Source organism: Aricia agestis, chromosome 3 (assembly GCF_905147365.1).
Source record: "Aricia agestis chromosome 3, ilAriAges1.1, whole genome shotgun sequence".
NCBI classification, from domain to species: Eukaryota; Metazoa; Arthropoda; class Insecta; order Lepidoptera; family Lycaenidae; genus Aricia; species Aricia agestis.
In genome coordinates, this window is record NC_056408.1 from 15,257,242 (window position 1) to 15,270,703 (window position 13,462).

The window sequence follows — 13,462 nt, forward strand, 5'->3', positions numbered from 1 at the left end:
CATAAAAAATATTTTTTGAAGATTTTATGTACCACTAGATGACGCCCGCAACTCCGTTGCGCCAAAATTCGTTTATCGCGCGGGAACCGTACATTTTTCCGGGATAAAAACTATCCTATGTCCTTTCGCGGGACTCAAAGTATCTCCATGCCAAATTTCAGCAAATTCGGTTCAGCGGTTCGAGCGTCAAGAGGTAACATACAGACAGACACACTTTCAACACTAATAAAACAATATTTGCGTGCACTTTTTCCACTATATTAAGAAATTATTAACAAATTACACGACCGGTTTCGAAATTAATCATCTTCAGGTCTTTTCGAAACCGGTCGTGTAATTTGTTAATAATTTCTTAATATAGTGGAAAAAGTGCACGCAAATATTGTTTTATTAGTGTTCAACATGCATTTCCACCAAGAACCAACGGTACAATCAATTACATAGACACACTTTCGCATTTATAATATTAGTATGGAAGTATGGATATGGATTTTGTCAGCATCAATAATATATTGTGCATTCATGCCAAATTACAGCTTTGTACGTCCTATACTCTCTGAGCAAAACCGCGGACAGACAGACGGACAGACAGACAGACAGACGGACGGAAAGACCGCTATAAGGGTTCCTTGTTGTCCACCGGAACCCTAAAAACGTCCGGAAAATCCTTGACAACATGGCCGCACTGTACAATCGTAGAAGCGCAATTTCGTAGCGGTGCTACGCCGTGTGCTACGACTTCTACGTTTTTCGTAGATTGTAGAAGTTGCTTTTCGCACATACGAGTATTTATATTATAATTAATACTAGTATTATAAAGCTGAAGATTTTTTTTTTACTTTGTATGTTTGAACGCGCTAATGTTACGAACTACTGCACCGAATTTTATGTTATATAAAATATAAAATTAATAAGGAATTTCACGAGAACCGTCGTACATGGACATCTTTTTTGCGTGAAAATGTACGGTATCCGTGAAATTCCTAATTTTTGTGGACGGAGCCGCGCTGAACGTCTAGTTATGAAATTTCAAATTACATATAAGGTTGCTACAAAATATATTTGCGATTTCAATGTTCATGTGGCGCTTTCTTTGGGTTTCTTACCTCAATGAGGCAGTATATTTTTATAAAGTATACCTACAAGGTCCAACTAAACTAAGTGATAATACTTTAGGGTACCTATAGAGTTCACTTTGAAAGTAGCAGCGCTGAACGAGCAAAAAATGTTTTTTGATTTGTATGGGCAAGCGCCCCCGTGTAATGAATTTTCCATACAAAAGTAAAAAAGAAGTTAATCTTTCAAAGAAATTCTATTTAAAGAACACATACACTTAGGGTCAATTTATACTAGTGGATCAAAGTGCATCAAAGCGAATTATTAAAACTGAACATAACAAATTCACCTTAACTCCAAAGCGACGCACTTTATTACTTCTGAAAATTTTAAAAGGCGCGCGCATCCGCGCGAATTCACGTGAATGCGCCCGATCAACGCTGATTGGCCCCGCAGAAGTATTGTATGCGTTACGCTCTGGAGTTAAGGTTGAATTATCTGTGTTCAGTTATTGGGAATTCGCTTCGCTTTGACTCTGCGCTAATATAAATTGACCCTAAAGTATTATTACTAACACAGACATATATCAAGATAGATACCTCATGAAAGTGGCACGCTCGTTTTCATACAAATGGAGCGACCATTTGTATGAAAACGAGCGTGCCACTTTCTTTAAGACATTAGAAAGAAAGGGTGGAACTTATTTCTGCTTACGACAATCGTTTTATTTATTCGAGTCTATTAACAATACAATAATAACAGTTGCTAGGATACATAAGAATAATAGACAATAGTTAATTCAAAACTTTAAGTGACCTTCTTAACAACTTTTTTAGTTACTGTGCCGTACCGATAATATGAAAAGTGCTCATTATCTAGGCCAACGTTTCTATTTGAATTTCTACAGCCCAATACCGCACTTTTAGGCATTTAGGCATTTTCAAAATTCCGATTGACGTCCGATTTCGATAGCAGACTAAGGAACAGACTTTCGAAAGACGAGCATTGCTCGTCGTTTGGGAGCGCGATATGGCACGCGAAGTACATACACTTGCGCTATCTATCATGATCTATGTCTGCGATTACTAAGTTTTTTTTTTTACATTCTGTATATTATTATGTTCTATGTATACTTCTATCATTAACTTGCTCATTATCCGTCGACCGGACTATATTTACCTGTCGCTCCCCGGCAAAGTGTTTCTGTCCGTCGCTGGGTCCTCCCCCTCCAGGTAACAGGGTGCCACATGCCGCGATGTCGCCCGACCCTTATCGTCGTGAGGTAGTAAGTTCTTGTTTGTATCTGAAATAGAAATGAGCGAATTGAAACCTCGTTTCCAAGTAATCAGCTGATGATAAACTAGGAGAAGCTAGATAAACTAGAAGAACTAGGAGAAAAACGGATAAAATTATTTGAAAGGGTTAACTTGAACGCGCTAATCTCAGGAATTACTGGTCCGATTTTAAAAATTATTTCAGTGTTAGATAGCCCATTTATTGAGGAAGGCTATAGGTTATATTTTATCACGCTAAGACTAATAGGAGAATGTGGAAAAAACGGGGAAAATTATTTGAAAGGGCTTATCTCGCGAACTACTGGAGCAATTTTTTATGTTATTTGGCACAGATAAGAAATAGACCACGTGAACCGGGGCGGGGCGGGTCGCTAGTTTATTATGATTTTTATATTATATTGCACAAATTGTTCAAAAATGCTTTACCGCGGCAGTCCCCGAGTGCCACACGTATTTTTTTATTGATTTAAATCAATCCATCCATCTTTCACTTACGAAACTCTCCTATTCGTCGGGGTTGACAAAAAATATAGAATAGTACGTAATATTGTCTTAACATAACATCTACTTATTAGATAATACTTAAGAGTTTATACTTGTTCCTTGTAGAGAGTTCAGTGTGAAAGTAGCAACGCTGAAATACTTTTTTTTTCACTTTTGTATGGGCAAGCGCCCCAGTGTCGCGAGTTACATAGAAAAGTGAAAAAAAATTGGTCTTTCAGCGCTGCTGCTTTCACAGTGAACTCTCTGCAAGGAACACATACACACCCTAAAGTATTATCACTTAGTTTTGTTACACCCTGTATAATAGTACTCCGGTAAAAGTACAAGTATTTTTAAGTTTTCTTTTATTACGTAGAGCCAATGTATAAAGTTTATTATAACAAGGTTCCACTGAAGCAAAATACAATGCAAAATATTCGTAAATTGGATACCCTTACCAAAGAAGTTTACGCAACTTTTCAGAGCATTCTATTTCGATTTGTTAGCGAAATATTACTATTTGTCGTTTTGCAGAAATAAAAAGCACATCATAGCTCAGCAGTATTTGATACTTGAGTATTCTCCGTAAGCAATTTGTTATGTGCATTGATGGAATCAGTGGCGGCCCTAGGGGGTGGCGAACGGGGCAACAGGGCAACTCGCCCTTGCAGGGGCCTCTCAAGGTATTTTTTCGTAAGAAAAAGGGCCTCGCAAAGACCTGCCGCCCAGGGCCACGCAAATACCTGCCGCCCAGGGACTCGCAATATGTAAGGCCACAACTGGATGGAACAGTCATTTAGAAGAATTGCCCGTACCTACGAAATACAATACAAACCGCCGGGACTCTATCCAAACGGACGTACAAACATATATATTTTTACGTACGTTTTTGAAATGTTGACCGGCCATTTGGTTGATTGAATGGACGTATCGTCAATGCACACCTAAATAGGTAGTAGATGTCACCCATTTCTGTCTATCTCCATGCTGAATTTTACTTAAATCGATTCAGCGATTTAATTATAGCATTATAATAGGAAACTAACAAACAGATCTTTGTATTTATAATAATATTTATAATAATAACCACTGTATTAATTTACAGAAAACATTCTTTGGGATATGCTGTATATCGTAAAACAAAATTAAGCACAAAAAGCATGTAATCAAGAGAGTTCGGAATAGCTGAAAAGTACAATAGGCCTGTAGACAAAGAACAGGCGCGTCGGCGGGACAAAGCATGTATGTAGCTAAATGAAAACTTACAAAATGAAAAAGTACCAACGCTACTGCGTAAGAAAAACTAGACATTTTTCCAAGATAAAAAGTATCCTATGTCTTTTCACGGAATTAAAAGAATCTCCATACTAAATTTCAGAAAAATCGTTCGGCCGGTATGGGCGTGAAAAAGTACCTAACCTCTATTAACATCTTAAGGCCACTTGCGCCAGTACGAGATAAAGTTAACCCTGTGTAAAAATATTTGTCTTTTTAGCCGCTATAGCGGTTCTTGAGTTACAGCCTGGAGACAGACAGACAGACAGACAGACAGACAGACAGACATCGAAGTCTCAGTCATAGGGTCCCGTTTTTACCCTTTGAGTACGGAAACCTAAAAACACTTCTGAGTAATGTTAAAATACGTTACCCGTCCAATGTTTAGCTTGTCAATAATATTATCAATTTTAATGATTCGATATCCTTTCTGGTTCAAAGGTTCCACTTGGTGTCTATAAAGGTGAGTTCAAAGTAAAAATTCTAATTAGACTTCAGCCCTTCAGGTCGATCGACGTCCGACAGTAACGAGGGTTCTATTTCTTCGGTCGAAAGTTCTGGCCCTTTAGCCCAGACGTTTTTTTTTGTCACTTCTTCATAGAATCGCTGATCAAAGTGTATGAAATTGACGGGATTTGATAAAATAAAGTCGTCATTTGACTCATGTTATGTCAATCCGGAGGCCCAATCCCCTACCCTTCCTTACCCTCCCCTATTGCCTTCCCTTCACATGCCTACCCTCCCCTATTACCCTATTCCCTCTTAAAAGGCCGGCAAAGCACCTGCAGCTCTTCTAATGCTGCGAGTGTCCATGGGCGACGGAAGGTGCTTTCCATCAGGTGCACCGTTTGCTCGTTTGCCACCTTATTTCTTAAAAAAGAACATACATTTTGATCGTCCAAATCGATTCTTATAAAGAAGCGATGAAGAAATTTTTGATCGGCTAAACGTCATGGCTAAAGTTCTGGATCACTCCGTGCCTTGTACTGGAGTGGCTGATCAAAGGAACACGAGAGCATTATTCATTAAGACGTTTACCATATTGTATTTATACTCCACAACTGATATTAACCTTTACTTATATTAGCTGAAGAGTTTGTTTAAACGCGGTTATCTCACGAAGTGGAGCAATCTTTATGTTATTTGACAGGGATATAGAGTAGACCAGGGGAAATATATGTAATTGATTGTACTGACGGTTCTTGGTGGAAATTCATGCTGAACACTAATAAAACACACTTTTCTTGCACTTTTTCCACTATATTAAGATATTATTATAACTTTTAACAAATAACACGACCGGTTTCGACAAATGCTGCTGATGAATAATTTCGAAACCGGTCGTGTTATTTGTTAAAAGTTATAATAATAACTTAATATAGTGGAAAAAGTGCAAGAAAAGTGTGTTTTATTAGTGTTTAGAAGGATAGGATAGGATAAGGATAATTGTTATGGGAAAATATGTATAGTGCCCGCGACATCCCTATTTTTTTCGGGCGGGCGCGGAACATCCAGTATGGAATAACAATAACAATAATATGGCTTTGACAAAATTCATACCAATATATCCATTATCCATAATTATCCATACTAATATTATGAATGCGAAAGTGTGTCTGTCCTCTCTTCGTGCTCAAACCGCTGAACTGATTTTGCTGAAATTTGGCATGGAGTTACCTTGAGTCCCGGGAAAGGACATAGGATACTTTTTTCCTAGGAAAATGTACAGTTCCCGCGCGATAAACTAATTTTGGCGCAACGGAACCATCTCTTTTTGGGAGCGGGCATCAACTTTTTAATTATAAATTCAAGAGTATTGTAATACCTCTTTAGGCGGTTTAAAAATCTTGACAAAGTTTAGTCTCGAGATACTTTGAGCCTTTAGTGAGGATATAGCACAGTTTTTATACCGGAAAATGTACGGAATCGCATATTAAAGAAGTAGGATTTTTATACATAAATTTTATACATGAATAAACAGGTAGCTAAAGCTTAGGTACACTATAGACGTCGTAATATTATATTAAACTTACGAATAATATAAAGTAAGGACGAGTCACTGTGTCAAAAAATTTGACCACGAGCCTAAAAAATAAAAATAAAAAAATATCCACAGCCGAACATATAACCTCCTCGTTTTTTGGAAATCGGTTAAAAAGTAACCCGACTACATGCATACTTTGGACATATATTCGGTACACAATTTTCTGTAAATATAGTGTAAATATAACTGACAATGAATGTCAACGGCTTTATTTCGTAAAGAGTGTGAGTGTTTCGTAGCTATTGTCATAGTTTAGTGTGCGAAAAGGAACAAAATTCAAAACGGTTGAAGTATGGGAGTTACGTTTCCTTAGTTTATATTATTCGTAGTATTAAGCATTAGCATTTGACATAAAATATGGAACTTCCTCATTCTCCTGGCATACCGCATAATACATGTATGTGTAGTGTATAAAGGTGTATTATATGAAATTCTTACCACAAAAGTATCATAATATCACGTCAGAAATTGTTACGTTTGTATTTTTTTTTTTATGAAATAAGGGGGCAAACGAGCAAACAGGTCACCTGATGGAAAGCAACCTCCGTCGCCCATGGACACTCGCAGCATCAGAAAAGCTGCAGGTGCGTTGCCGGCCTTTTAAGAGGGAATAGGGGAGGGTAGGGAAGGGAATAGGGTAGGCCGTAGGGGATTGGGCCTCCGGTAAACTCACTCACTCGGCGAAACAGGTTTTCTGTGAGAACGTGGTATTTCTCCGGTCGAGCCGGCCCATTCGTGCCAAAGCATGGCTCTCCCACGTCTAAATATCGCGTATATTTAAGGCATCGTAATTATTTTCAGAACGTACGGCACATCATAAATCATAAACATATCTAGCTTTCTACGCAGTCTCTAGTAAAATAATAAACATTTAAAACAAGGCCTTAAGTTAATCTTGAGTTTTATTTTACTTGTGTAAAGCTAAACGGTAAACTCATTTTAATAAACAGGATCAGTCAAACTCCATTTTAGGTTTACGGGATTAGAGGAAGGAAACGTTGGGTAAATGAAAGGGAAAAGTCAATTTATGAAGGCGTAGCGAAGAAAAGGTATGATAATTGAAGACGTGAGTGGAAGAAGCTGGTAAGTAACAGTTAAAAAATTGCCGTTTTTGCATAAATGGAGGCTTTAAGGCCGGAAATGGATATAAAAAAAAATCCAGATATTATTTGCCAGATGATGAAGTTAGTAACTTACAAAGATTTGTTCCAATTATAAGAGTTATGTTATAAAATGTTTGTTTTCTGGTCCATCCACTTACATCTTTAATTGCGATTGTTAAACCCCCTATATCGTTACTACCCTTTCATTATTCGGACTGATCACCTGATTGTCTGACAAGTAAGATGATAATATTATATGCGTCGGATGGGCATGTAAAAAGTCGGTCCTCCAGAACTCTCGTCGTATCGGTCATTTGTTTCACTGGGATACAATACAAGAGTAAAGGAAAAAGGCGTGCTTGTGGCGGTACCCACAACTCGCCTAACAATCCTACATCGCGCTATCGAAGTTTCGGAGAACGGCAAGATATATACAACGTCTGAAATGACGTCATTGGGCTTCGGCCTGACCGAGCAAAACACCTTCCTTTGTGGTGGCCACGCATATTCCCACATGCTCTTACTGCGCACACACTAGGGCAGTATTTAACGACTCTTGCATAGCTAGCCTGGTTTCAATGAAACCGATCACCGTCATCGAAATCGGTTTGGGAATATAACTTAACCTTCATTATATTATGCAATTGATTACTAAAATATTAACGTGTTCATACTAATATTAACAATTCAAAAGTTTGCCAGTATGTCTGTTACCTCTTCACGCCCAAACCTCTTTCGAACCGATTTTGCTGTAATTCGGTATTGAGATACTTTGAGTCCCGGGAAAGGGCATAGGATATGTACTTTTTATCCCAGAAAATGTTCCCCTTCATCTACTCTATAAAATAGTTAAGTAGGTAAATCAGGTACCTAACGAAGAAAAAAAACCGGCCAAGTGCGAGTCGGACTCGCGCACCGAGGGTTCCGACAGCTTAAAGGTATTATAGACCTGAGTATTTGGTATGAATGTCAATTTAATACCTCTACGCGTTTATGAGGAAATGGGTAGTAAGTTTAAAATTATTAAAAAAAAAATATTATGTGATGTAACTAAAAATTTATGGTTTTCGTAATTTTTCCTTTATCTATGCTATAAGACGTTGCTTCGTACCAAATTTCAAGATTCTGAGTTCACGGGAAGCACCCTGTAGGTTTTGATTCCCTTGCAAGTGTCGAAAATTTGCGGCATAAACGGCTGTATCTTTTGATTGCGTTGGCTTAGAAGTTTGATTTTTTCACAGCTTCAAGGGACAGTAGACCTGAGTAATTGATATAAATTTCAGCTTCATACCTCCACGCGTTCCTGAGAAAAAGGGTCTTGACAGACGGACGGACGGACAGACGGACAACAAAGTGATCCTATAAGGGTTCCGTTTTTTCCTTTTGAGGTACGGAACCCTGAAAAGACATAATATACCGCAAACTATGATAAAAGTCATTTTATGACATACGTTCGGGATATCGTCGTAAACCTTTATGACATCGCCGTAAACTGGAGATCAATGTAGTAATCATGTAACAATAAGTTACCGTCGTAAATTGTATAACGGCGATTTTATTGTTGACTACATAATATACCTATTGTTAGCGACTACGTGCTAAAGACGTATAGAAAACACATGTACCTTTTCTAAGGTATATTTTTTAAAGGTAGAGTAGGTATTCGATTCTATCTCACTTTTCGATCATTCATTCCTGTAGTTTTAGTATATTTACTATAACTATGTTATTATAGGTCTACCAGGATCTGATGGCAAAAAGTGATAAAAGAAATTGACAATACCCCGGTATTGTCAATTATTTATTGCCGGTTATTAGAATAAAACATTTTGATCCTTTTTACCTTATAGCGGCTGATTCTATGTGTGAAATATTCAAATATAAAAATTTATCCAATGTTTCAGGATATTTTTTGAAAATCTGCCTTCCAAATTTGCCATCAGACCGTGTTAGACCTATATTAACAAGCATGGAAAGTCATCGCATTAGATACAACAATAATAATTGATGTTAACCACGAGATGTGATAAAATGTTGTAAGTACATAATATAATACACTTTTATATCGAAAATTAAGTTGTTTGATTCATCTGGATATTTTACTAAACCACGCCATGTAAAATTGCTTTTAAATCTTTCATAATTTAATTCTTTATTACGTTAATATTTTAAGAAATTGGCATTTAAAGCGGATTTTCTCGAACTTTTCACATCCCCGAATTTTGATTACTTTCTCTGACGTAAGTACCCGACACTGTGAACGAATTCACGTGAATCCAATAAATGAAGAATTCAGTGGAAGAAGTGGGTAACTAACATTTTTTAAATGTTACTTACCCACTTCTTTCACTGACGTTTTTAAGAACAAGAAACGAATACGGAATAACTTACATGACCAAAACAAGGAGAGAGGGTACCCGATGACCAGGCTTGGATGCTGCACGGCGCACCACAGCTCATCATCAGCCCGCATCACCTCCAGCCTCCCGCTTGGTGATGATCTGCAAAATTTAGCTTTTAGTACAGAGCATATTGTCTGCGCCAATGAAACCTGTCATCATCATCGCAAATTATGATTTATGTGCGATTTACTTCAAAAGATGTTGAATAATATGGCCCAAGAATCAATCAGGATTCAGGGCTGCCTCACCTTCGTAAATTTAAAAAACTAAAAGTTAGTTACTTTGGTCCCTAGTAAAGTTACAGAGGTTAGATTTTAGAACGATCAGCGACTATGGGTATGGAGTTTGTATTTCGATTACTTTAAGGGCGCGATCCGGAGTGTGCGTTATCTGCTTCTGCGGATTCGCGCGTGTTTTCTCAAAGCTACAGCGGAAAACGCGCACGTCTGAACACGCCTCAAGAGTTACTAAACGCTGAAGGTGTACTTAAGTTTCGTTAAAGTGTAAAATTAATTTTTTCATCGTTTTTCGGGATAACACTAAAGAGTATCATCTTCATCTTGATATCCCTAAGTCTTCTTTAAGGTTGTGCACTGTGCAGTGTGCTGACAGTGGGAAGCAATTATACTCGTCGGTGTGTCCAGCAGTGAAAGACGAGAGTCTTAGAATCTCGAATAAACTATAAAGTATATAAATATGGAAAGTTATTTTCTCTTCTTGTTTACCTCGTCCTCGTCAGGTCTCGTTTCCACATGGACCTCGGGGGGTCTGCCAGCAGCGGCGGCGGCGGGGGGCGGCGCGCCGACTCCGGCACAGAGCACCCGCCATCCTGCCATCTCACTCCCACATCTGAAATTATAAAATAGTCATAATTGGAACGAAGTTCCTTATCGCGCGTTGTAAAAGGGGCTAGACGAGTTGTAACGACACAGAGGTGTCGTGTGCCGCGTCACACACGAAAGTGTGTGTTGCGTGTTTCTCTCTGAACAGTGTGATTTTTTTGAGTGTATGCAGGTTTTATGTACATAAGAAATAACTTCGTTCCATCCGGGTGTCCCTTGACACCTTTCAAGTTTTTTATTTTTTTGTGCACTCGCCCATCGCCCATCGGGTAGTTCTGATGGGCCGTTTACAATCAGCCCCTTCCGCTACTCGCGCTGCCGACAATATTGTCCTGAATACTTTTGCGGAAGTAACGACGCGATTGATTTTCTACACTCAGCCCTCTACAGAAAGTTGGCCGCGTCGAGCAGCGGCAGCGGCATAACGAGTGGCAGCGGCATGAAGAGTGGCAGCGTAAGTACTATTTACATTCTAGCGCTGCCTACCTTCCTGCTTACTTCCCTTGCCCACCTCCCTGCCCACCTCCCTGCCCAAGAAGGCTGAATGTAAACGACGCATGAGAATCAGTGCAACATCTAAATTATTTATTCTAGAAGCAAATATATATAGAATTAATAATTATGCTTGCATACTTACGATTTCTAATGATACGCCCAACGGAAAATAAACAGAAAATACAAACCTTTTTCGTAGACGCTCCAAATGCTTAGAAAAAAGCATTAGATATAGATAGAGATACGAATAACATTACTAAATATTGGTAGCAAAATGTTAATAGTCATTATAATATGTAATTGATTTAAATAAATTGAATTAAAGTTTTGCAGACATACTTTGTCACATTGTCTTTATAAATTACTATTGACTATGGAGATGTAACATCAGATAAACAAGAAGAAATGGAAAATATATTTTGATTTTTGATCGTCAAACTAGGGCCGTCGAACCGTTCCCTAATTACTATTTCTAATCAATTTGATAAAGTTCATAATTGTATTTGATTAAATAACTTATATAGTACTTTCGAACATTTTTGCAGTTGGTCTTAGTACATTAAATTATGATGATCATTCATAGTGTAACATCGCCCTAATACATGACTAATGACTTAAAACCTGTCAGCGAACGTTGCAGATGTTTAATGACTTTTTTAAACCAACTCATTAAGATAGCAAAAACCCCCAAAACATATTAAACGCTAATTACTCAGCTCAAGGACAGAACTACGCACTATTACGCAGTTTATATTATGTGAAAATACGGCCTCACTGCTGTGTTGCCAATTAACAAAAGTTCCCTAAAATAGGACAAAAATTTTTAAAAAAATTGATGACAGCGGACTACCAAAACAGAAATGAAGTGAATAAGAAGTATTTACTGGATTATTATAAATCATATCTAAGTAAAGTTGGTAATTTTTATTTATTATTACAAAATACGATTAAACTAGAGCAAAAGACAAATGATATGAATACTAATCAAGTTCAAAAACTTAATACTAACTGAAAATTGCTGAAACATATACAATAGATGTAACGATTAAGCCCCATAATTATTATGATATTTAACAATAAAAGTAAGCCCAGAACTAATAAAAAAACTACTTTCAGAATGTTTAGAACATGACAAAACGTTGTATGTAAGTACGTAAATATTTTTGTTATCATGAGGGTTAATATATATCATAAGTCATACATATAATATATTAGTAGGATGATATTACGAACATTTGTGTTAAAATATACACATTTGAACAATACAAATTACAGTTAGCAATAATACAGCTGTCATCTCACTGTCACGTTACGTAATTTATAATCATGGATTTAGTTGCAAACTAATCTAAACTCTAAAGGATTCAAACTAAACTAATACCTATTTTACAGTACAATTTAACTTTGAACACGTTTGTGATAGAATTTGTTTGTTCGAGGCTGTCAGTTGGCTTAGTATCTTTTTAGGTCATTTCGCTAGAAACGGCTCTCAACGAGAAGAAGATCCATGTAAATCAAATTAATGTTTAGTTGTAGTATAGTAATTATACAGCAATATCAAATCTTTTGTATAAATAACACTATTCAATCGTTTTAATGATATAGACGATTAATTTTGTCAGGCCAATAAAAAAATGAAAATTAAAAAAAAAAACTATTTGGTGCTGGTGGTGGTGGTTTTATTACAAACTTACTAGTATAATTATATTATATTATTCCATGTCGAAAATTTTGAAATTTCTTAGAGAATTACGATTTAATTCACCTTAAAGACATTTGAGAATTTTGATGTTGCACCCGCAATCGTAGAAATGGTTAATAATTTCTAGTACTTATTACTTTTATCTAGTTACATAGTTTCTTTGTTTTATGCTATTTTGAAACATATGTACTTATATGCAAGTTATTTTGTAAAAGTTTCGCAATAACTATTATTATTCACATATGAACTCATCACAGTTAAAATTGGTTGCACCCGCAATAGCACTTCAAACCTGTATCATAGAGGAATAAATATATGGCTAGTCTCTGCCTGTATTGTGGTCCTTATACATTTGATGAAGTTTTACATTTATAAAAAAATATAAATCATTGTTAAACTAGTTAAAATGTATTACTTCAAGGAATTTTTTATTAATAAAATAGATGCTTTATTTTGCCTGTAGGAAGCTTTAATTGTGCCAAACTGTTGCACCCGCGATAATGGAATCGCCCAAATATAATACTAAGAACATACAAGTTATACTTTTCAAATTTTAACATATTTCTTATTCTTAATTTCCTATTTTGTACTGCCTCTTTGTTCACATCGTTACTCCACCAAGTATGTATTATTTATCTTAATTCCGAATTCAATAAATTCAATAACGTTTATTGTTAGGTAACGACTTGAAAAGTCCTCACCTCAAATTACACACTTCCGATTTAGGGGATACTTTTCGTATCCTGGCAACACTGAGATATTGCG

General features: G+C 36.8%; 1 protein-coding gene across 1 annotated transcript in view; it reads right to left on the minus strand.

Moving 5' to 3' along the window:
* Positions 1-13,462, minus strand: part of LOC121740560 — a 91,172-nt gene that overhangs the window by 14,045 nt on the left and 63,665 nt on the right. The window contains exons 2-4 of the mRNA XM_042133297.1: positions 10,384-10,507; positions 9,648-9,757; positions 2,236-2,359 (exon numbers count right to left, since the gene is read on the minus strand). Coding sequence (XP_041989231.1) covers positions 2,236-2,359; positions 9,648-9,757; positions 10,384-10,507 — 358 coding nt within the window. The remainder of the gene's footprint in view (positions 1-2,235; positions 2,360-9,647; positions 9,758-10,383; positions 10,508-13,462) is intronic.